The sequence below is a fragment of the Chamaea fasciata genome, unplaced genomic scaffold (genome assembly GCF_029207755.1).
Source record: "Chamaea fasciata isolate MVZ Bird 193981 ecotype frontalis unplaced genomic scaffold, bChaFas1.0.hap1 SCAF_7, whole genome shotgun sequence".
In the NCBI taxonomy this organism is placed as follows: domain Eukaryota; kingdom Metazoa; phylum Chordata; class Aves; order Passeriformes; family Sylviidae; genus Chamaea; species Chamaea fasciata.
In genome coordinates, this window is record NW_027094092.1 from 25,952,592 (window position 1) to 25,974,455 (window position 21,864).

Consider the following 21,864-nt stretch of genomic DNA (forward strand, 5'->3'; position numbering starts at 1 on the left):
ATGTAACGTAATTTACCTTTAAACACGACTGAATGAAACTGAATTCAGGCTATTCTCATCTCAAATAAACATGTCCAATAGTCTCCACCTCATTTTAAAAGAATTTCAGATTAACTGTAGTGAGTGACTCCCTCTGTGGAGAGGTTCCTCCTTTCCCAGCAGTTTGTATCTACAGAGTTAATAATCTCCTTGTCAGGAAAATTAGTCATGTTGCTAACTTTCAAAATAAAATTGTCAAATTATGTAGTGGCAGTGTAATGAGATTCCCTGTTCAGGCAAATAGAGATAATATTTCAGTTGGTAGTTTAAGCTTTAAGTTTCAATTTATTAGTGGTAGTGGGACTGTAATAGCTACATGTTATTATTACTTAATATTGCTGACAAGCCATGCTAGTATGGCATGCAAAAAAACCAACCAACCAATCAACCAACCAACAACCCCCACACTACTAGAAAATTAAAAGCAAATTTAAATGTATTAATTTGCAAAATGATTTAAGGATTTTCCCTGCTTCTGTTATTAAGATTGTTACATTTCTATATGTGTTCATTCATGCTTATCAGAACATCTTTTGAAAATGGCAAGTATTTTCTGAACAGCTTAGCATGGAAAGCTTAACTGTTAGGAATTAGGAACAAGTAACTTGAAATAGTGTTAAAATGATAGCCTGCCTGTGATAGAAATAAATCTGTCTGGAAGGGAAGGGCTTCCATTGCCATCAAGTGTTTTCAGGATACATAATGTGGAATTCTGTGATAACATTCCTGCAAAGCAGGGCAGCTTTTATTTTGTCTGGAGGGTCTCTGCTGGGCCTGTGGTCTGTTCCCTCAAAGTCAGCAGGGCCATTTGGTGAGCTTGCCCTACTTATAAGCATCATGGAAATTTAGTCTTAGTTCAGATGCAAAGTCAGAAGTTTATAGCGCATTTTGATAAGTACCATGTCCTGGCCTAGATAGGTCAGCTGTGCTATGACCTGGGCAGGAAGCTGAAATTCCTAATATCCCCTTCCAAAGGCTCCATTCTGCCCTACGGGTGGCACAGGACCCTTGGAGTGTGTTGGTAGTAAAACCATCACTGTGGCCATACATGCATCAGGTTGCCTGAAAACAGGTGCCTCTGGGGTGAGTAAGAAAGCTTTCCCTACCATTGTCTGAGCCTGTGTTTTCTCTCTTTGTCTTCATTTACTCCTTAGCAAACAGCCCAGTGTGCCGTTGTGTTTTCATCTCAGCGTGTACTTCCATTTGAGGGTGGTCACCTCACTTCAAACAGACATGGGCAGACTGGCCCCTGTACTATTCGAAATACATCTTGTTTTTGTATTCTGAACTGATCAAATCATTGCATTTGTTTTCTCTGCAGATGAAGTTTTGCCCCCTCCACATGCTTTCTGTAAGAATCATACAAGCTAAGAACATCAAGTCAAGAGACCTGTGTGAGTTGTGGTTTGATTGTGCTTTTAGTCACCTCCAGAGTTTACACAGTGAACAATATTCTTAAGTTCTCAGGGTATGCAAGAAACATACATAAAGCACAGCAGTAGAAATACTAATGCCACGGCTATAATTAGATCAAATGTCTCAGGTATCATTAGATTGGAGGACATCTCTAGTGGCATTTCAGGGAACTGGTTAAAACCAAGACACCCAGATTAATTTTCTGAGCCAAGAAAGGAAGGTAGGCTTCATTAGGACACCTCAATATATGAATCTGCTTGGGCAGGAATTTTGCCACACAGGCTGTGAGTTTAGGGACCTTTTATTGAAATACACCAATTATACATAATAATCAAAGGTAAATTAGAGAATTTCAAGCCTTCTAAAATACTTTATCGTTCAGGGCATTTGTTGTTCTCAGATGACCAGTCACAATGAATTAGATTGATAGTTTTGGTTAAGGAGGACCCCTGCAGATCCAGTTCCAAGCCCATGCTGAACACGCAGGCAACACAGACTTCTCTGTGTGCTTTTGTGTTCAAGTGTCTTTAACTCATCATCTCCCCTTCACAGCCTCCTATGTCCTTCTCCAGGTGTGCTGTGGACCAGCCATTCAGCTGCCATTTTTGCAGAGGTCTCCAATGAGTTCCTCAGTTAGGACGGAGGCAGTGAGCTGCCTTTTGTCAGTTTTGAAACTTCTGGCCTGTGTATTCTTCTAGCGAAAAATTACTCAGCAAAAAAAAGTAGCACTTTGCAGTGATTCACTCAAGTTACAGCTGAGACCATCCGTGCCTTGCCATGCAGGGCTGAGCCTGGATGTGAGGGAGACCAGCGGGAGTGAATCCCCTGTTGGTTGAATAACTCCCTGCCAAAGGCTTCCTGTGCTCCAGTGGCAAATGCCACATAGCACCATCCAGAGGTGGACACTAGAAAGGTGTTAGTGTGACACGGCCTGTATTTCTGAGTTTCAATGATCTCTTCTATCTACTCTATTGAAGGGACAGTTCCACTTTCGTGCCAAAACCTTGCGGGGCAGTGTTATTCACTGCTTGATACCAGTCTGAAGTATTTAGGCATCTCGGGCTGCAGTAGAAATCTTCCATCAAGTCCTGACTCCAGCTCTGAAAGACATCACCTTGGAGATTTCCTTTCACACCGTTGTCAAGCTTCACAAAGTAAATGCACTTCCCCACTCCCCACCCTGGCTCTCCCCAAAGGATGGCTTGAGGCACTGACCACACTAACCATAAGGAATAGATAAAGGATGGAAGTGAAACGAAGATTTCCGACTTGCTTGTGCCCTCCAGTTCTTCGGCCCACGCTGGCCTTCAGCTGCAACAGATCATCTTGCCTAGTGCCTAACACCTCTAGACAGCCATTATGTCCCCTCCGCATGCTTGTGTGACTCAACTGAGCAAGCCAGACTCTGATCTTTGCTGTAATATGCATTCTCCTTTCCTGTAATCATCCTAACAGCCCTTTGTGGAACCAGCTGTAGTTTCAGTTTAACTTTTTAACATCATTGACTGGAATTGTAAGGACTATGCCTGAGGAATGGTCAGTGGGCATAATCCACTTTCCTCTTTCTCTTCACATGGCAAACAGGGCTCTTAGTGTACTTTATGTGTGCATGTGTACATTTGCAGTTTGTAGTTACTCAGGAATTAGATGGTTTTCCTCAGTTGTTTCCAAATGGTGATCTCTTTACTAATTAGAAAAAAAAAAGTAGCAATATTTAATAATCTCCAGGATTATGGCCTAGCCCTATTGTTCATCTATAACACTAGCATCAGCTTTTTTAATTTTTCTCTGCTGCAGTGACTGCATCAGACTGCTATGTACGCTTGTGGCTGCCGTCTGCTTCACCTGGAAAGCTTCAGACCAAAACCATTAAGAATTCTGACAACCCTGTCTGGAATGAGACTTTCTACTTCAGGATCCAGAGAGACGTTGAGGTAGTAAAAAAATAGAATTTTAACCAATTTGAATAGCTGGGAATTCTTAGTAGGCACCATATTGAACAACCATGCTAAATAACTTAAGAAAATGCTTGCTTTAACAGACTGGTCTGCACAGAAGAGTAGACATAAGAAGTAGTGTTTTTCTCAGCAATTTATAGATGTTGGTGTTGTAAATGCCTGTATCTAAGCTAGTCTGGACTCCCTTTTTTGTCACCCGAGTGAAATAAGCACTGCTGTAGCATACTTCCGCGCTATTTTGCCATGACTAACTTCAAAAGAGCTTTCCCTCCACTGGTTCTAAGGGAAGAGTAGAGAAGTTGCTGTGGTGTAGACAACAAATTTAATCCTTTCCTAAATTGTGGAATTTGGAGAACTTCGGGAATGAAGAAGCTGTGTTCTTTGGGTGGGTTATCAGTGGGGTGCAGAGGACTGGCATATTTTCTTTCTCAGGAGAGTGGGAACTACTGTTATAGGTAGTTGTTTTCCATTTCACAAGTTTCCCAAGACTGGGTGTAAGAACATTCTACATTAGCAGACTCCTGAAGGAAAGGACATGCTTCTTTATTCTCACTGCTCTGCTAGTGAAACAGTTGCAAAAAAAAAAAAAAAAAAAAAAAAAAAAAGATATCTATATTTTGGTTCTGTCTAACAGAAGCTCAGTAAGTGTTCTTATTTATTTTTTCTACCACCAGAACATTTTAGAATTGGCAGTGTGTGATGAAGATCCATTCACCAAAGATGACATGCAGTTCACAGTTCTTTTTAATGTTGCTAGAATCAGACCTGGGGAGACAATCCGGGAGACATTTGCTTTGAAATCAGAGGTAAGGACTGAAAACACAGGTAGAGTTCAATGAGACCTCATTATCCACATTGTCTTCCATGTTAAATAGGGTCTGGATCTTCATGAACAGGTAGTCTTATATATCATTATCAATACCTCATCAAAACAGATATAATTGTGCTGTATTTTTGTGATTTCATGAATCTCTTTTTATGAATTTGAATTTGCTCTCTGAGGGCAACATATTTTAACGGGAAGCATCTGTAAATAATAATTTTTTATCTTTTTGAATCCAAATAAAGACTTCCTTACCTTTTGGCTTTATTCCACTTTTGCCATGCTTAGGGGAAATTTCCTCTAAAATGGCAACTTATTTATTAAAAACCAGAAAAAAGTTCACTCATCACTTGAATTAAATGATTCTTTCAGGTTGATTTTTTCCCTGTTGGTATTATGCCGGGTTTCCTTCTAGTTGATTCAGATTTCTCTAGCCCATAGTAAAGGAACGTCTGTCCTGCTAACATCTTTGGTATTTTAAGGAGCCCATGAAAGAGAGTTGCCCAGTAGACAAAGCTGGGTTAAGTCTGTGACAACTCCTGGGCTTGTCTGAGCTGTTGCTGAGGTGTTGCTACACGCTCATTACAGGTATGAGACAGTCCATAAAAGTGGCTACTTCCCACATGCTGAAAGCTGTTAGCATGGATTTTCCTTGTGACCCTGCTGGCTGGTGCTGTACACTTCTCAGCCAGTGGGTGAGTCACTGGGAAATACAATGATTCAATAACCACTTCAGTCACTTGCCTAATTCATCTGTCCTGGATTCAGTTCAAATGTGATTCAAATGTTTTGTGTGTGGAAATGTCTCTGGCCTTAGTGACATTTGTTGCTGGGCTTCAATGCCTTTCCCCTATGTGCATTATCTTGCAGAGAGCCATTGTATTTCCTTTTCAATCAAGCTCTCCCTCTCTGATTGTATCTTTGGAAATATGTATAATTCTACACACAATGGGAGATTATTATCTTATGTGCCTTTCACAAGTCTGTGGTTTCTGTTGCAATTTCAGCTTTGGAAAGACACAGCAACAAACTTTTATTGATATTATTAGCAGAAAAGATGTCAGGCCTTGAAGTGCTTTTTAGGTGTGTCGGTGCGGCCAAATTCTTGCAGCCTTCATTAATCTATATTTATTTTACCATTTTCTTTTTAGACAGAGAGGTGCTCTAAGAAATGGGAAAGTTTGGAAGTGGAATTCTGGATGGAAAGAGTGTGAGTAAAATTCCAAAGCTAAAAGGTATCGCTCCACCAGGGAGTAATGATACCTCAGAGGATGAGAAACTTCTTCCAGCTCTTTGTCCCAGCACTGAACCTAAATTACATTTTCAAACTTTTGTTTTTAGCCTTTAATTTCTCTAGCTAATTCTACCTTTCAGTATATTTCATACAAATCTTAAACTGCTGTTGAACATGTATATCTAGATCCTAGAAATGTAATAAAATTGTCACAATGATAACTTCTACGCAAGATTCATGTGAAACTTAATGTGAGTGCTCTTCAAATTGTTGATATTAATTGAGCAATGCCTAGAATATTGTGGAATTTCTCAGAGACCATAAAACTTGTCTTGTATTATTATAACAGTGTATACATGGAGTTAGGTAGGTAGTACTATAAAAGTCACCCATTAAGCAATAGCTTAGTTAAACTGAAAAAAACATACAATCAACAAATAATGAAAATAAGACCATCCCCCTCCCAGCTGTAATCAGCATTGTCTGGAGGAAAACAAGTCCCATAAGATAAACTCCATCTGTCTTTTAAATCCTGTCACAGGCTTGGTTGAAGAAAACCCCATAAACTACACAATCTGGAATATTTGAGTTTAGCATTAGCAAAAAAAAAAAAAAAAAAAAAAGAAAAAGAAAGGAAAAAAAAATCCAGTGAAAACTGACTTACTTCATGATCAGGAGAAGGAACTGTAATAAGACTTCTTATTCTTAAACATGTGTAAATTCATTAAAAATCACTTGTGTTCTTGGTAATTTCTCCCACAGTGAAACTCAAGAAAATGTATTTAATTTACCTGTGAGAGGTACTATAAGAGATGATATCATGTATGATGATGGTAATCATCTCCTGCAAATGTGGAAGCGTTTGTAGTCACAGATAGATATATAAAAGGTCAGAAGGAGAAGCGGTGCTTGGAAACTCGATTCAGACTAGAAATAAGAGGAACATATTTCACCATTTGAGGCATTTGGGCAATGTCCATCCTTGGAAATTAAACCTAATTATTTAAATACATTTTACAGCTGAAATAGAAGTTTTAAGCCTGGAAATGGTGTTTGGTAGAATACCCTGGACATATAAAGGTTATGTACTACATAATTTCAATGGCCCTTTCAGATATAGGAAAGCATTTGTGAATATGTGTAACACAGGGGTGTTGGAATATTTGCCTTAGTGAAAGATGCTGTTAGTAGACTACAGATTACTCATATTATTAAATAACCATATCCATTCAGTGACAGACCAAGGTCTTACAAGGTAAAATATCTGGGACAAAGACTTTTTATTGTTTACCTCTGTGTTTTGAAGTCATACATATAGCTCAATGGGAGCTAATTCTTATTTGCCATTCATTTGTGATCAGCCATAAATTATAACTTGAACTAGTCAGAAATGTCTTTCCTTATAAACGTTTGCAGAACACATTAATAGTAGTCTTTGCTTTCCCCTAGTCATATGGTCATTTGTTAATAGCAGGACATGATTCCACATATACCAATATGCCTTTGTTCTGCTGTAACTTAGCACATAGTTTTAAACATTAATATTTTTATGGGCTTTCCTGTCTTTCTTTTTGTTTGGCTGCTGTATTTTGGTTCACATACTTAGCAGAGGTTCATATATTTTGCCTTTTAGAAAACAAATTGTGATAACTTACCTATATTCAGTTTTAAGCAGGAAAGGTCATATAATTGCTATTTAAAAAACTAAACAAAACACACAAAAATCCAGCTATTCACACAGCTTTTTTTGTTTGTTATTTGTTTTTGTCTTTTCAGTCCTGGCCCTCCAGAGCATCTCATTACCAATGATGTCTTAGTGGTAAGGTTCACATGAGAATTTATCTTCTGCTTCATTTTGATCCACTCCTCTTCCCCCCAATTTATAAAGAGAACACAAACTACCATGATAGATAAGAGCATGGTGTGCATTTTAAAGTCAGAGATATGAGACAGTGCCCTTTTGTTACAGCTCAACTGTTGCCCTGTCCATAAAAAAAACCAGAAGCTGTATTTCTTGAAGTCCTCAGCTGTTGCAGATGTCAATGTGTTGCCAAGCTGTGGTTTGTTACTCCTGCAAAACCCCTTATTTATTGGTGTTCAAAGTGAAAACTGATTGTGTTTCTCGTAACACAGCATGGCACTTGGCAGGAAAAACAAAGGTTATAAAAAGTCTGTAGAAGACAATAAATAGTAGGTATTCAGTGTGCTTATGACTGGAAGGGTATCTAATGTAACAGCTTTTTGGGAAATGAGGTTTTTAATAAAGAGTTATTTTAGTTGTTGAAACACAGAGCCCTGTTTTGGTGTTAGTCAGCATGTGGTACATTACCTGTCTCCTCAGGCTGGCCCAGCAGCTAAGGAGTACCAAGTGCTTCATGCCAACTCCTCCAAGCCTGTGCATGGTTCCCAGATGCTAGCCCTTGATACCCCTGAGGCAAAATAACACATATTCTATTCTTTCCCCCCTCGTTTTCTGTGTGAGGCATAAGAGTTGCAATGATTGGCATGCATTGTTCCTGAAATGACTTGAAAAACTGTCCTGGCATGAGGTAAACTGGAGTAATTCAGGTGGAGAGTAGGGTGGAATAAATCCATGATTTTCCTACGTCAGAGCCAATAAGAAGATGCTTTGTAGACTAATCACTGCCACAATACACAGAAACTCATCATCAGATATTTTCCCTCACCCTTCCTAAATAATTATTAGATATATATGTTTGGGCACCAGTGTGTTGTACAGAGTTTCCTTATTTTGGGATAATTTGAATATGTTAACAATCTCTGACAGTTCACCACTGTATCAACACTCTGAAGCAGTGCAACTTGAGCTACTGCCCTGGAATAATGAGCTCTGAATTTTCTCTTGGATTGTTCCCAGCACTGAGACCAGTAAAGTTGGCTCTGTATTTTAGGTGGTGGTTGTCTGCATGATGTTTCATTATTTGCAGGAGATGTGTTATTTGCTTCCTTCACCCTTTTCTATTCCTGCCTTTTACAGTCCCGTGAGGTTTGCTGCTTGGAAGTGCATGTGGACATTAATGAAAGCAGGAAATACTTGAAAGGTATGGCAATTTCTCTGTGTACTGAGGACATGAAAAAACCAACCCTGTTATATTCATTGAGATCTAGATGGAGGCATTTTAGAGTACAGAGACAATTAAGAGTGTTCTAAATTATATATAGATAGTGATATATGATCTAAATAATAAAATGCAATGCCCTGAACTGCTCTGAACTGATCTCTGTGGCTTTTCCTTGGAGCTATCAAGTTTGGACACAATAGACTTTGCTGGTAGAAGCAAGAGAGAGTGCTGACTCTGGGAGCACTCCAAGCTGTAGGGGTAAAGGCAGCAGTACCAGGTCCTGTGCTGTAGCAGACTTGCTGGTGGCGTAGCTCACAGAGGAGCTACCACAGAAAATTACTCCAGCAGAAAGTTTGCCAGCTTTGTTAGCTCTTTTGCCTGAACAGCAGTATTGTTCTCTAAACAAGCCTGTTTTTACTAGAGGGTAAAAATCTTGTGCTTACGGTGCCTGCATCTCATGAGAGAACACAGAAGACGACTGAGGACACTGATACTTTCTTCTTCCACTGCGTGAAGGCTTGGGAGCCAGTTCTAAAAGTCAGGCTGCAGGTAACAGGCACTACACAGTGCTACTGTTCATACTGCTTGCTTACTTCCAGTGTGATGAAAACAACAAAGAACCACGTTGTTTCTGTTCTGTGAATACAACCCATGTTTTTTGTTTTGTATAGAACGTTTCTGATAAGGAAGATGACAACAGCAATTTAAGCGACACCTTAACAATACCACTGAAATTTCTCCCTGTTGGACATAAAGTGAAAGTAACCCTTCCTGTACGACACGTAAGTGTTTCATAATTTATGTCTGGAAAGAAGAGTAGAATAACCCTCATTATTTAACATATTAATATTTTTTAAAAATCCCCAAAACAACCAAAAAGTCTGCAGGGTGGCAGCGGTGGGACTTTTCAGGAGGCACTGAAAATCTGGATTGAAAACTCTTTTTCCCACCATTCATGTTCCTGCTCTTGTCTCTTTGTTTACAGAATGTGCCACTACAGTTGTACCTCCAACTAAATGATTGGTAAGACATCTGGTTTGTTTTTTTTCTCTGAAAGTTTTATTGCTCTTTGAACTGTGAAATCTAGAATAGACTATCCTTTGTTTTAGATAGAAGGAATATGCAAGACTGGGGGCAAAATGTAGCAATACTTAAGTCATCATTAAAGAATCACCACAACAGTTCAAAGCTAAATGTCCTCAGGGCAAAGGAGTCCCACCAAGATGTAAAAAAATTATGAGAGTTTCAAATGGTGAGGGACTTTAGTCACTGAGTGTCCTTTGCATCAAAGAACCAAAGATTAAGACTGGGGGCTTCTTCATAAAGGGCATAAGAAGAAGGCAGAGGGAAAAGAGAATTTGAAATAACAAAACGTCAGAGTCCATGCATTACCTGAATGTTCTCTTAAGAAAAGAGAATGTTCTCTTAAGAAAACACACTTGTGGCTCTTGTGATCTCAAGAGAAAGAAATATAAATCGGGGAAGACAAAATGTTGCATTGTAAAAGAATGTGTCAGATAAAAAACAAACAAAAATTATTTGAATATCTTTTTCACTGTACAGTTTCTGTATAAATCTGCAGTACAAATGCTTATGAAAGACTTTGTTAGGTTTAAGTCATCCTTTCCTCAGAAATCATATGAAGCAGAAATAGAAAGGATTCAGCTTACGAAGCTACTGAAAGTCACGGAAGACCTTCTTTGTTTTTTATATTTATTATCCTTAGCTGAGAGTAAATCTTACGCTGAAACAATAAAGAGACCATGTAGAAGCAAAGTTGATTTCTTTGCAAATGAAATATACATTTCTTTATCAACTGGAACAAGGAATCAGGAGTTTTTTTGAATTCATTAGATTGCAGTTGCTGAAAATAGATCCATATACATTTTAAGCACCAGTCCTCTGGATTTATTTATGTTTCAGCAAAGAAAAACTAGATGTGCGCTTAGGGTATGATCTGTGCCAAGGAGAGCAAGAGTTCCTGCATAAGAGGAAGAGAGTTGTTGCTGGTGCCCTGAAAAGGGTTCTTCATCTGGAAAGAGATCTACATGGACATGAGGTCTGTGCACTTGAATCCAAGCATGGTGTGTGGGTGTATTGAGTTAGGATTGGCAAACTCCTCCTGAAATTTCTAGTAATATTTGCATATTGGTAACAGGCCCATTGGTTTGAATGGCAGCAGAGCAGAGACTCTCAGTTTGGCATACCCCATACTCACGTAAAATTTCAGCTTAAATATTAATCCCTCCAGTTTTTTCAATGGGCCACATTACTAAGGATGTAATAGTATCACTCTTCAGACAAAGTTTCCGACAGTATGGTGCTGCAAGTCAGCAAGATATGAGGCATTGTGTTAGATACAGCCTAGTCAGGCAACCCAAACCAATAGGAAAACAGGAGTATTGGAAATTAACCTCACATAAATACTTATTAAATCAGTGTTATGTCACTTTTTCAGGGTTACTTTTTTCTTTCTTCATTCTCAGAACACCTCTTACAAAAAGTAAAAATCTTTTCTGGTGAATAAAGAACACTAGAACATTTTATAACATTTTATATGTTTTGTTGCCAAGATCCAGGGGGACTTTTTAAGGGAAAACTTACTTTCTTACTGGAATTATGTTTGTTAGATGAATGCTGTCCAAAGAATCAGCAGAGTTCAAAAAACTTCTTTAATCCATTTTAATTGTATTTATTGTAATTTGTTGTTTATAATAATATCACATCATTATCTATTCTTAATCATTGCAATTCCAATTATAGAGAGCAAAGGTAGGAAGGAAGGTTTAAATTGCTACATATTCAAACTCATTCAAGCATTGGGGTTAAGAGTCTCTGGAGGTTAATTTCAATAAGGTACTGGTACAGATTGGCTAAGTGGTGATATAATTCATTGTCCTCCAATGAATCTGCTGAAGAAATTCTGAGAGCTGTAATTAGACTTTTCCAAGTAGCAAGGGAGTAACTTCCTGAGGATAATACTTGTGTTTTGGACAGGTCCCAGTAATAGCAGTTATGGCAACAGGCGGAGGTCTCAGAGCAATGTCAGCTATGTTTGGCCACCTCTTAGCTCTTCAGAAGCTAAATCTGTTGGACTGTGTCACCTATCTCACTGGGGCTTCTGGCTCAACATGGTGCGTATAGAAAATGAGATTGGCTTTGGAATGACTGTGACTCCTTTTCCACACAGTGAGAGATGCATCTCTTTCAAAGTCTTACATTGTTAACAAGTGAACTTCGTTCCCTCGTGAAGCTCTTAATGTTGGCTCTCAATTATAACTTCAGTTTAGGCTCACTGATTCTCTCTCATTGATTAAAGTGGTTGTATAAATGTATCAATTTTCCAAAATCATCTAAATAAATGGGTGATCTTCTAACATTTCTGCTCCTTAGGACCCTAGCAGACCTGTATGAGCATGCTGACTGGTCACAGAAGTCTCTGGAGGGGCCACTTAAAGCCGTAAAAGAGCAAGTTACAAAATGCAAACTCAACCTTATGTCTATAGACCATCTGAAGTATTACCACAAGGAACTTGCTGAAAGGGCAAAAGCAGGACATGTGCCATCTTTTACAACTCTGTGGTCACTTGTTCAGGAGATGTTCTTACATGGACAGGTAGGTACACAGTCCTGCCACACATCTGGGAAGCAGCCACTTACTTTCTTTAGAGCTTTACTCTTTGAGGGCATGATGTATTGTGTGTAACAAATCCAAAGAGACTGAGCCATCCCAATGTGGTTTGTAAACTATGACATAGGATCCCCCAGCCAGGATTTTCCAGCATGCATAATCATTTGAAGGTGCCTCTGTCCTAGGGTTCGCCACAGCTAGCACCTTCAGTAGGCAAACTTCTAGAAAGAACTGAGGGATTCTCACTCCCCACCCTCCCTGAAAAGTCAGATTTTTAAAGTCTGTTTCTAGTTTGTCATTTAAAAGTTAGAGTAATCTGTCCTCATGTGAATATTTATCTCAGCTTTAGTAAAGATCTGTGGGATGCAGGCAGTCAAGGCACATAGATATTCTAATGAAGAAGTTACTAGGTATCCTAAAGGCAACCAGGAAGGAAAGTGCAGGAATGTGAAGGAAAAGGTCTCTTACAAAAGTGTGACTTACAGATTCCTCTGTGTTGTAAAATATCTGTTGTCAATCTTTAAATCTTTACTTGGGTAGATTGTGCCAGTGTTATGCGCTTACAGAGGTTTACTGTGATTTTTTTAATCTCACTGATTAGCCAAGAAAGTACAAACTCACAGACCAGCGCAAGGCATTGGAGCATGGACAAAACCCACTGCCTTTCTATGCAGTCCTCAATGTGAAGGAGGAGAAGTTTGGTACTTTCAAATTTAGAGGTAAGTGTTCCTGGAGTTTCTTCTGATTCGCAGTATGGATTAAAGAGGATTTGGAGGGAGGTGTGTATGTGTGGAGAAAAAATGGGGAATACATCTGTTGCTTGCCCTGACTCAGTTGCTTGCCCTGACTCAGTGTTCATCTTTTAATAAAAGGCTTGTCTTTTTTGCAAACTGCTGGGTGTTGGTTAAAAAGAGCACATCTGCTGGATAACATCCTCAGCCACAAACAGGACATTAATTAAAAATCTGTGGTGAAGTTTTAGTTTTGCAATAGACATTTTGAGTGAGTGTTGGCAAATCATCTGATCGTGTCCTGCCACACCTATAAAATGGCTTTGATGCTTAGTTTCTAGGGGTCCTGTGAAATGTAATTGTCACTTCCTAAATATGACACAGATGAGGGTATGAAAACGGAGTGGAGTATAACTCCTGTGATGGGTGTGATATGACATCCTTTGAATGGACACAGATCACGTTCATCAAAAGGTGTTAAATGCAGTAGATACTGGAAAGAAAAGCAATTAGTCCTTATGCTTATTTATGTTGATAGCTACTGTCCTACTGTAATGCCTGTGCAGACAGCTTGAGCCAGGAAACTGCACATCCATGCCACACTGTGATAATTTCTAGTATGTCTTCAGGCTGTTTTGTTATATCTTGTAGACTGGCAGTTTTGGGTTAATAGAGCTTTCATGCCAGTCACTCCTTGCAATTCACACCAACCACTCTTGCATGAAGTACAGCTGATGCTCTTCGTTTAGAGAGGCAACTGCGATCTCAGAATCTTTATACAGAAATAGCTATCTAAGCATTTGAACCTGATGTTAGAGCTTTTCTGAGTAGAAAAAGCTGGTTCCTTTTGGTTGCAAATAATCTCTCAGTTTGTATGGAAGTAGATGGTGCAGCTTGCAGTACAAATGTGCGGATAGTACAGAGCTGCTGAGACAAACAAGATCCTTGGGAAGGTTTTGGTGTTTTATTTTTGTCGCAGCAAACATGCCTCATGTAAATTCTTTATAGAGTGGACAGATTTCTCTCCTTACGAAGTGGCCATACCAAAATATGGAGTCTCCATTCCTTCAGAATATTTTGACAGCGAGTTCTTCATGGGAAGGCGAGTGAAGAAGCTGCCAGAATCTCGGATCTGCTATCTGGAAGGTGACATAGCAGTGCTATAGAGTTAATCACAGCATCATAGAAAGCATGATATTTGCTAGCCACAGGCGCAACACTCCTTGCCAGCACGCCTGCTTTAGGTCTTAAATCAATGGGCTTTTTACCCCTTTCCTACACTTTTGCTCTTTGTGTATCTTCTTTCCCCCTGTCCCCCCTGTTCACCTGGGTAGATTTGGGAAAGTTGCAGCATGCTTCCTGTTCTATTGTCTAAACCAAACAAGATGGTGGAAGAGGCAAGTTGAGGAAATAATAGGCATTCCTTCCCTGATCAATCTCCAACTCTTCAACTTCAAAAACTATACTTCTAGACAAAGCATTACTGGAGTAGAATTGGAAGGAGCTGAGAATAAAATATGTCATCTAGAACAAGCCATGAAGGCAGGAGCTACCTGAGCTTTGTGGCTTGAGGATGGTGTCACTAATCTTCTCTGCTCATAAGGTTGAAGGAAAGCCTTTTGACCTCCAACAACTACTTTGACTGACCATTTTGCCACCAAAGGTGAAGAAAGGGAAAAAACAGCCAGTCAGAGGAACCCATCTGTCCCAGGCAGATTTTAAACCCGTTAAGTGTTTTAGTTTTGATACCAAAAGCAAGGGTAGAGGATAAAAAAGCCCATATTTCTCTCACTGTGGAGTCTGCTAGAGATTCAATTTGTTCCTCATGTAAGTACCTGGCATAGAGCTTAATGAGGAAAGATAGTTCTTACTTTTTCAAAAGCAGACTCATATATGGAGCCAATTTTATTTTGAACTGGACCAGCTGCACTCCAGAGAAACAAAACATGCCTGGAAGGAAAAAAAAAACTAGTCTTAGATCAATTTAAATAATAAATCAGTTTAAAGAATGCCTTTATGCTTACATTGCTTCACCATGCTTTCAAAGCCTACTTTCTCTCACAGGTACACAGGAAACCAAACATCATTTGGGTGACTGATACCTCTTACTTTGTTACTCTGTACTATGCAGTGAATGTTCTGTGTGTATTTACCTCCTGAGAAAGAGCACTGAAGTGCTTACACCACTGTGTTTGAACTCTCTGAGACCTGCTGCTTAAGTTGTGTCATGATGGGGCCAGGTTGGGTGGGCTAATAATGTGTAGCATGGATATTTGCAATAGTCAGTGGTCAACATGTGGTAGTGCAGTACTTTTCCCATGCGGTTTGACTTGCAGGTCTTTGGACAAACATCTTTACTAGGAATTTGCTGGATGGCTTGTACTGGTCCTCAAATTCAAATGAATTCTGGGAACGATGGTCCCAAGATATGGTAGACATAGGTAAGAGTTTCTAAAGTGTTGCCTCACTGTGGATCTTCCAGCATGACTTTAATCTGTATCAGAATGATTGCTATATCCATTTCTCTTCTCTCTTCTCTCCTCTCTCTTTTCCTCAGAGGCATGCTTCATGTTACTACAAATGTTTTTCATTTGAAGTTTCCTCATGGTCTGTTGAATGACTCTGCCTATAACTGCAGATGAGAAGGTTGGCTTTTACTTGTGGGCAAAAGTACAAAGCCAGTATGTAATTTGAAAGAGTAAAACACAGAAGCTGTGCCTGCTTTAAAGAAAACTTAATCTCTCTTTGATAAATGACATGGGTCATGTGCGCATGTTTTCTAGCAGCCTGCAAGAAACAGGGATTAGAGGGACCCACAGGAAGACGAGGGCAGCTAGCCAGCAGAGGTGTCTGGCAGGGTAGATTGCTGTTGTTTTATTCTCTATTTCATGGTTTCTTCTCTATTTCAGAAAAACATTCTCCTGAGGAAGACATTACTGTTATCGAGCCTCCATCTTGTTTGTCAGGAAAGTTGTATGAAATGTTTCAGGACATTATGACCAAGCGTCCACTACTGGGAAAGTCACATAACTTCCTGAGAGGCTTAGAGTTTCATAAGGATTATATCCATCAGAAAAAATTTATTGAATGGAAAGGTAACTGCAACAAAGAGTTAGCTGCACTGTGCAGGTAACATCTCAGATTTTGTTTTTAAGACTTTGGAAAACTCGTATTTGTTTCAGGGTTTGGAAATCTGCTGAGTTGGACCTATGTTCATGGTGTCTGTTTCTTTAGGGTAACAGGTCAAAATGAATTAGTCCATGGACTGCTCTTTCAGTTCCAGAAGATACCTGTAATTTGTGTGGAAAAAAAAAGAAATGCTTTTCTACAGGAAGTTTGTCACTCTGAATAGGTACAGTAGTCAAAAGATTTAGGAAGGGTAGCATCTTTTGAGGTCAAGAAACAAAGGTAACAGCGGAAGAAAAAAATAGCAGGATCAGATGAAGGAAAGGACTAGTGGCAAGGATGTGGTTTCCCATATGTCTGGTGTTTCTGCCTGATGAATTATACATCCAGGGACCTCTCTTTAACCCCTCTGAACAGAAATACCAAAATCCAACTACAGGAAATTAAAATCACAAGGGTTTAGACTGTAAATATTAAACAGACAGATACACAGACTTGATGTATAAATTGAAGAGCAATTTTCTATGGCCTTTGTTTTGTAGGCAGGCAGAGTAAACACCAATAGTTTTATCTCAAACTGCATGAAACAATCTGTGAAATGATGGCTGGGTGATGGAGCTGAGGTTTTCTGCATCAGAAACCTTCCTGTAATCCCAGCATCTTCATTTATTCCATGAACAGATAGCAATGTGGGAGGACCCCACATTACTGAGGTAGTCCCTCTCTGCCCTTGCTACACAGTTTGCTGACAACGGTGAGAGATGGTGGGGCTTTTCTGTGGGTTAAGGGAAAGCCCACTCTGTTCTATCTGCTGTTAAAATGTTCAGTAAGCAAACAGTCTGTGTCCTAAAAGGGTCTGCTCTAAGAAAACAAATGAAAGAAGGAAAAAAAGCAAGTAGCATAGGAAGGATGGGTGAGAGAAGGAGCAAGTGAGTAGCTTCAGAAGGATGAAACTGTCAGTCAGTAAATGTTAAAAAACATAACTGTCCTTTTATTTGCTGACAGTTTTGGAAAGACAAATGGGTAGAAGCAGATTTCAAGGAGGATTTTGAGTAAATGTGCATAAGAACACTAATGACTATGTCAGGGTAGATATTCTACAAATAAAGTAAAATATGTGGAAAGCATGAAATCCAGAGTGGGAAAAGGGAAACTAAAAGTCTGGAGTGGGAAAAATTAGCAGGTTTTTCATCTTATTTTTTGTTGCCTGCATAAGCTCAAGCTAACCCAGGTATGGATCCACCTCTAGGAGTAAGAGGACACTCCAGGTCTGTGAGCAGAAATGACAGTCTTGTGGTAAAAGAAGTCTTGAGAATAGAGCTTTGTTTTAAAGGCTTCCTTGCAGTTCAGGTTATCCGACATATTAAAACAAGACTTTCAGTGCCTAATTTTCCTGATGAGAAATTGAACTACTTGTCTGGAATTAGCGTAATGCATTTATTTCTGAGACAAGATTTCTTTAAAATATCTATTTGGATGTAGGATGGAAGAAGGGATTCTTACAAGAAAAATGTCTACTTCTAGTTCACATATGCAGCTGTGAATAAATGCTGCAAAATTCCATCTCTGTGCTAAGAAAACAGGGGTAATGGAATTTCATCTAAAAATGTGTTCACTGGGCCAAATAAAACTAAAAAGCATGCTCTGTTTTTTCTATGAGGGACTGCAAGCAAATGTCTCTTATTACAGTTGAATCTGTGAATTCTCAGCAACCTTGAATGCTAAAATAAGCACTTTTAGTAAAACTTGACAGTGAGGGAATGGAAAAATTATAAATTATTACTTCAAGCTGGTGTGAAACATTCCAGGCTATGGAACAAGCTAGATTTACTTTGCATGGTTTAAATCAACACTACAGAATGAAGCAGAGTGATTGAATGAATTGAAATGCTGAAACTTACCAATAGTATTTCTGTGTTCAACGGTTTCTTTAAATGCCTAAACACAATGATTTAAAGCTCAAGTATTCTGCTCTGGGCTTTGCTATCTCATTTTGTGAACTTGAGGAACACTCTTAAACCACCGTTTTGATATTTAAAATTACGGCAAAACATTCTCTGTTCCCTGGGACTGAAACTGTACTAGAGGAACAGTAGAGGACTTGCTGTCTACAGGGCAAACTGGTGAGGTTGCTAGCAGAGAAGAGTCTAGCTATCAGAAGCTGGCTTTAGATTTCAACTTACTTGTTTGTGTAATCCCCTTTTGGCACTAATGTGAGGTTTAATTAATTCAAGTAGTATTTTAAGCTGTTGGTAGGTGATGTGTGTGTGATGTGGTATTTTTTTACAGCATGGCTAAGATAGTTTATATGAGATCACTGAAAGTGAGTTGAAGTCAGATTTTAGACTAAGAGAGGAGTCTAATCCTGAGAAGGTAAAAGCAAAAGAAGAGCAATGCAAAAGTGCAATGATGTATTGCATTTGTTAGTTGTCTTGCTTCACTGTGAAATTGTTTTTGTCGTTTGCATTTTTTCCCAGTTCTTAGAGGGAAAAATATCTGTTGAAGTCTGTATTCTGTGAAAAAATGACTCCCCAGAGCAGCTGTGAGGTCAGTGGAGTCTGTGTCTCACCTGTCCTCTGTCTGGCTGCCCCACAGCCTGCCTTTGTGAGTGTGCCTGGGAGAGTGTGGAAACAGGCCAGGTGTGTCCAGATGTGCAGTTTGAAGGGCATGCTTCCGAGGCTGTGTTGGTGGGCTCATGTTATGGAGGGAGGTGACCCTGGTCTCGAGGGTTACCAAGGAGCTCCTCTTAGCATGTAGCACATACAGGCTTGCTCACTCCTCCTTTCCTAAAAATGCACCACTAACTATATTAAAATGTTTTTCAGACACTGTGCTGGACGGTTTCCCTAACAATCTGACACCGCTGCAGAAATATCTTTGTCTGATAGATGTTGGCTATTTCATCAACACCAGTGGTGCAGCACTTTTCAAGCCAGAGAGGAATGTAGATGTCATTATATCCCTTGATTATGGTTTGGGGCATGTGTTCAAGGTGAGAAGATTAACTTACTCTGCTCCTTGTGGAGTAAAACTCGTCGTATTAAAACTTTTAAGTAAGTGGCTGTCTAAATCTTAATCATATATCACCATACCTTAAAGGAGGAAAGAAACTTCCTTCAAGAATGGAACTACAGAAACTTTTAGGCTCTTTTTTCTGTAGGGAATTACAGGATATACTACCTAGAATCCTCAGGGAATTGCGGTAACAACTGTTTGCTGGAGACATGCCCATGACCTCTCCTGGTCTGTCATGATGAATTCTGAGTGTGACTTTGGGTCACTCACTTGGGCTTGTAAAAAGCATTATAGGGTGAGAAGTCGCATTGTCTGACTTATGTTGAGTGGTGGTCAAAAGTAAGGCTGTAGCTACTCTTGACTACACATTCAATTAATAGTGTTTCTAGGGAATGAGTTAAGATGCCATAGTATTTCCAGGATACCTGAATAAACCTGATTCTTTTCTTAGAACTTTAACTCCATTACATTCTGTGCCCACAGCAACTAGAGATGACATACAAATACTGCAAGATACAAAATATCCCATTCCCCAAAGTGGAGCTAAGTCCAGAAGAAGAGAAGAACCCAAAGGAATGTTATATATTTGCGGATGCAGAGGACCCCAGAGCACCTATAGTAATCCATTTTCCCTTGGTGAATGACACTTTTAAGGAATTCAAGGAGCCAGGTAAATGCAATCAACAGAGCTGTGCGCTGTGCTCTACCCCTGGTATGTGTTATGTGTCCACTGATGGCAGGCAGAAGAGCCGCCTCCATACTCCTGCTGGTTGTTCTCCACTTGAAAAGCATGGAGGACACAGTCCTGGGCAACTCAGTGCCACATTGCCTCCTCTAACCCTGCCTGCGCTAGATGGCTCCTGTCCCTGTCCTTTGCAACAGAGCTGCAGGTCTTCCTCACTTGTGCCTGCTCCCACGTCCTGCCAAGAGAGATGTGCAGGCGCTGGAGTTTTTCTGGCACTGGGAAGAGGGAGAGTAAAGAAAGGCACAGAGAGCTGTGGGAACAGGGAGATAAGGGCCTCCTGAAGGACCTGCTGGTGGGCTGGAAAGCAGAAGCTGCAGCAGGATCTGGCCCTTGGGCCATCCAGCCCCAGGGTTGGCCCTGCACCTCTGCCTTCCCCAGGCAGGCTGCCTGCGGTGGAGAGGGCAGTACAGGTCCAGAGGGAACCTCCTTCCCAGGCCTTGAGGGACAGCAGGCTTGGGCACAGGGACCTGGGCAGGGTGAGCAAGCATGTGTGTCTGTGGTGGGAAAGGCTCCATCTAGTGCTTGGTGAGAGCTGGAACAGAGCAGAGAGCTGTGAGGCCAGCCTGGGATGTGCAGCTATCTCAGCTCAAGTGCCTGGGCCGAGCTCCTTCCAGCTTTACCCAAAATTCTGTTGGGGCCCTGAGTGGGACCAGAGCAAGATGGAAGTCTCTGAGGGAGCATTTGGGAAGGGTAGGAATGGCAGCAAAAAGTAAAGGTACTTTACAAAAATTAAAGGATGTTCAGTGATGCTCAGTGAATATGTACAGTAAGAGCTAAATCAAGAAAATCACATTTAGAAGCTCTGTGGATGAAAAGAGGAGATACTCTGTAGAAGGAGCTAGGCTTGTTCAGTGGAAGCTGGAAATGGTCCAAATGGCAATGTGTGGTGTGATCCAGCCATTGAGCAGTGGGTGGCAGGTAAAGCAGGTGAAGATTTTGGAATCTCTCTGAATGAAAAATAGATGAGATCTGCAGAGCAGAGCAGCTGTTTCCAGTTCTTTCTGCTCCAGGCCCAAACTGGTGAGCTTTGACACTCACCTGCATATCTCTGAGCAGTTGGTGATTCATCCATCAAGCTGACAGCCAGCAACTGATGTGGGTGGTTGGAGGAGGGGCTCCTTGGCAACCTGCTTTCATGGATTTCAAGATTAACAGTGGATTTTTTGTTTCTAGGGGGATGAGAGACATCTTGTGGAATGTGTGTACTTATTTTTCTTGTTTTTAACTATTTCAATTCTAAAAGGACTCAGCTTGTGAAATGCCCTTTTGCAGTGCAGCAGTTGCAGACTGCTTTTGTGTGCTTGAGGCAAATGCAGCTTTATCTGGATGTGAACAGCATAGATAATACATCTCTCTGAGCATTGTGAGGCTCAGTGAATCAACATTGGATATTTTTAATTCAGCCACTTCTAGTGGTAGCCTGTGCCTAGCACCCTGAGATCACGCTGTTCAGAAACCACTAGGTTAGACTTACACCTGCGGTGTCTCAAGCACAATTCTTGTGTCTTTTTCATGAGGTTCTGGTTGAAATCATAAGGAATATCTCAGCCATCTGTTTGTAGCCCTGCTGACAGTCATCTCACATTACATGAGTGTTTTGGGCATATTTGGTTCAGACTGCAAGGAGATGGGCAAAAAAAAACCAGCTAAGAAGTGTAGCTAAAAATTTTGTAGAAACATAAATGTGAGCCAGCCAAGGGCCTTGGTGCAGGTAATTAGGGGGTTCTTTCAATCAAAAGCATTGACGTAACAGGGAGTATGGATGTTCCAACTCCAAGAGGCACAACCTGAGGCCAGGCTGGAGTCTGATGTAGGATGCTCTGGTCCCTTTGCACTCTGCAACAGGCAGTGCTGTGTGGTTAGCATCACAAGGCCTCCTTGTATGTACTAGGCTGTCCACTCACTCTAGCTGGCGTGCACTTGTCACCACTAATCCAGGGGAGATCATGGATTTTGAAAAGTGTTCCAGGTGTGTGTCTTTGTCTGAGAGTCAGACTTACAGGGTTTGGGAATGGATGTGGACCCATGGGCATGCTGCCCAGGAATGATGTCTGCAGGGGCAG

At 40.4% G+C, this 21,864-nt stretch overlaps 1 protein-coding gene across 1 annotated transcript in view; it reads left to right on the forward strand.

Moving 5' to 3' along the window:
* LOC136291884 (cytosolic phospholipase A2 beta-like) overlaps positions 1-21,864 on the forward strand; it is a 68,559-nt gene that overhangs the window by 42,413 nt on the left and 4,282 nt on the right. The window contains exons 11-29 of the mRNA XM_066186976.1: positions 1,361-1,433; positions 2,433-2,609; positions 3,253-3,389; positions 4,088-4,219; positions 5,388-5,446; positions 7,247-7,289; positions 8,469-8,532; positions 8,975-9,102; positions 9,225-9,335; positions 9,539-9,576; positions 10,477-10,612; positions 11,551-11,687; positions 11,947-12,169; positions 12,786-12,903; positions 13,924-14,061; positions 15,252-15,356; positions 15,825-16,010; positions 18,867-19,033; positions 19,540-19,726. Of these exons, the coding sequence (XP_066043073.1) occupies positions 1,361-1,433; positions 2,433-2,609; positions 3,253-3,389; positions 4,088-4,219; positions 5,388-5,446; positions 7,247-7,289; positions 8,469-8,532; positions 8,975-9,102; positions 9,225-9,335; positions 9,539-9,576; positions 10,477-10,612; positions 11,551-11,687; positions 11,947-12,169; positions 12,786-12,903; positions 13,924-14,061; positions 15,252-15,356; positions 15,825-16,010; positions 18,867-19,033; positions 19,540-19,726 (2,359 nt within the window). The remainder of the gene's footprint in view (positions 1-1,360; positions 1,434-2,432; positions 2,610-3,252; positions 3,390-4,087; positions 4,220-5,387; positions 5,447-7,246; positions 7,290-8,468; positions 8,533-8,974; positions 9,103-9,224; positions 9,336-9,538; positions 9,577-10,476; positions 10,613-11,550; positions 11,688-11,946; positions 12,170-12,785; positions 12,904-13,923; positions 14,062-15,251; positions 15,357-15,824; positions 16,011-18,866; positions 19,034-19,539; positions 19,727-21,864) is intronic.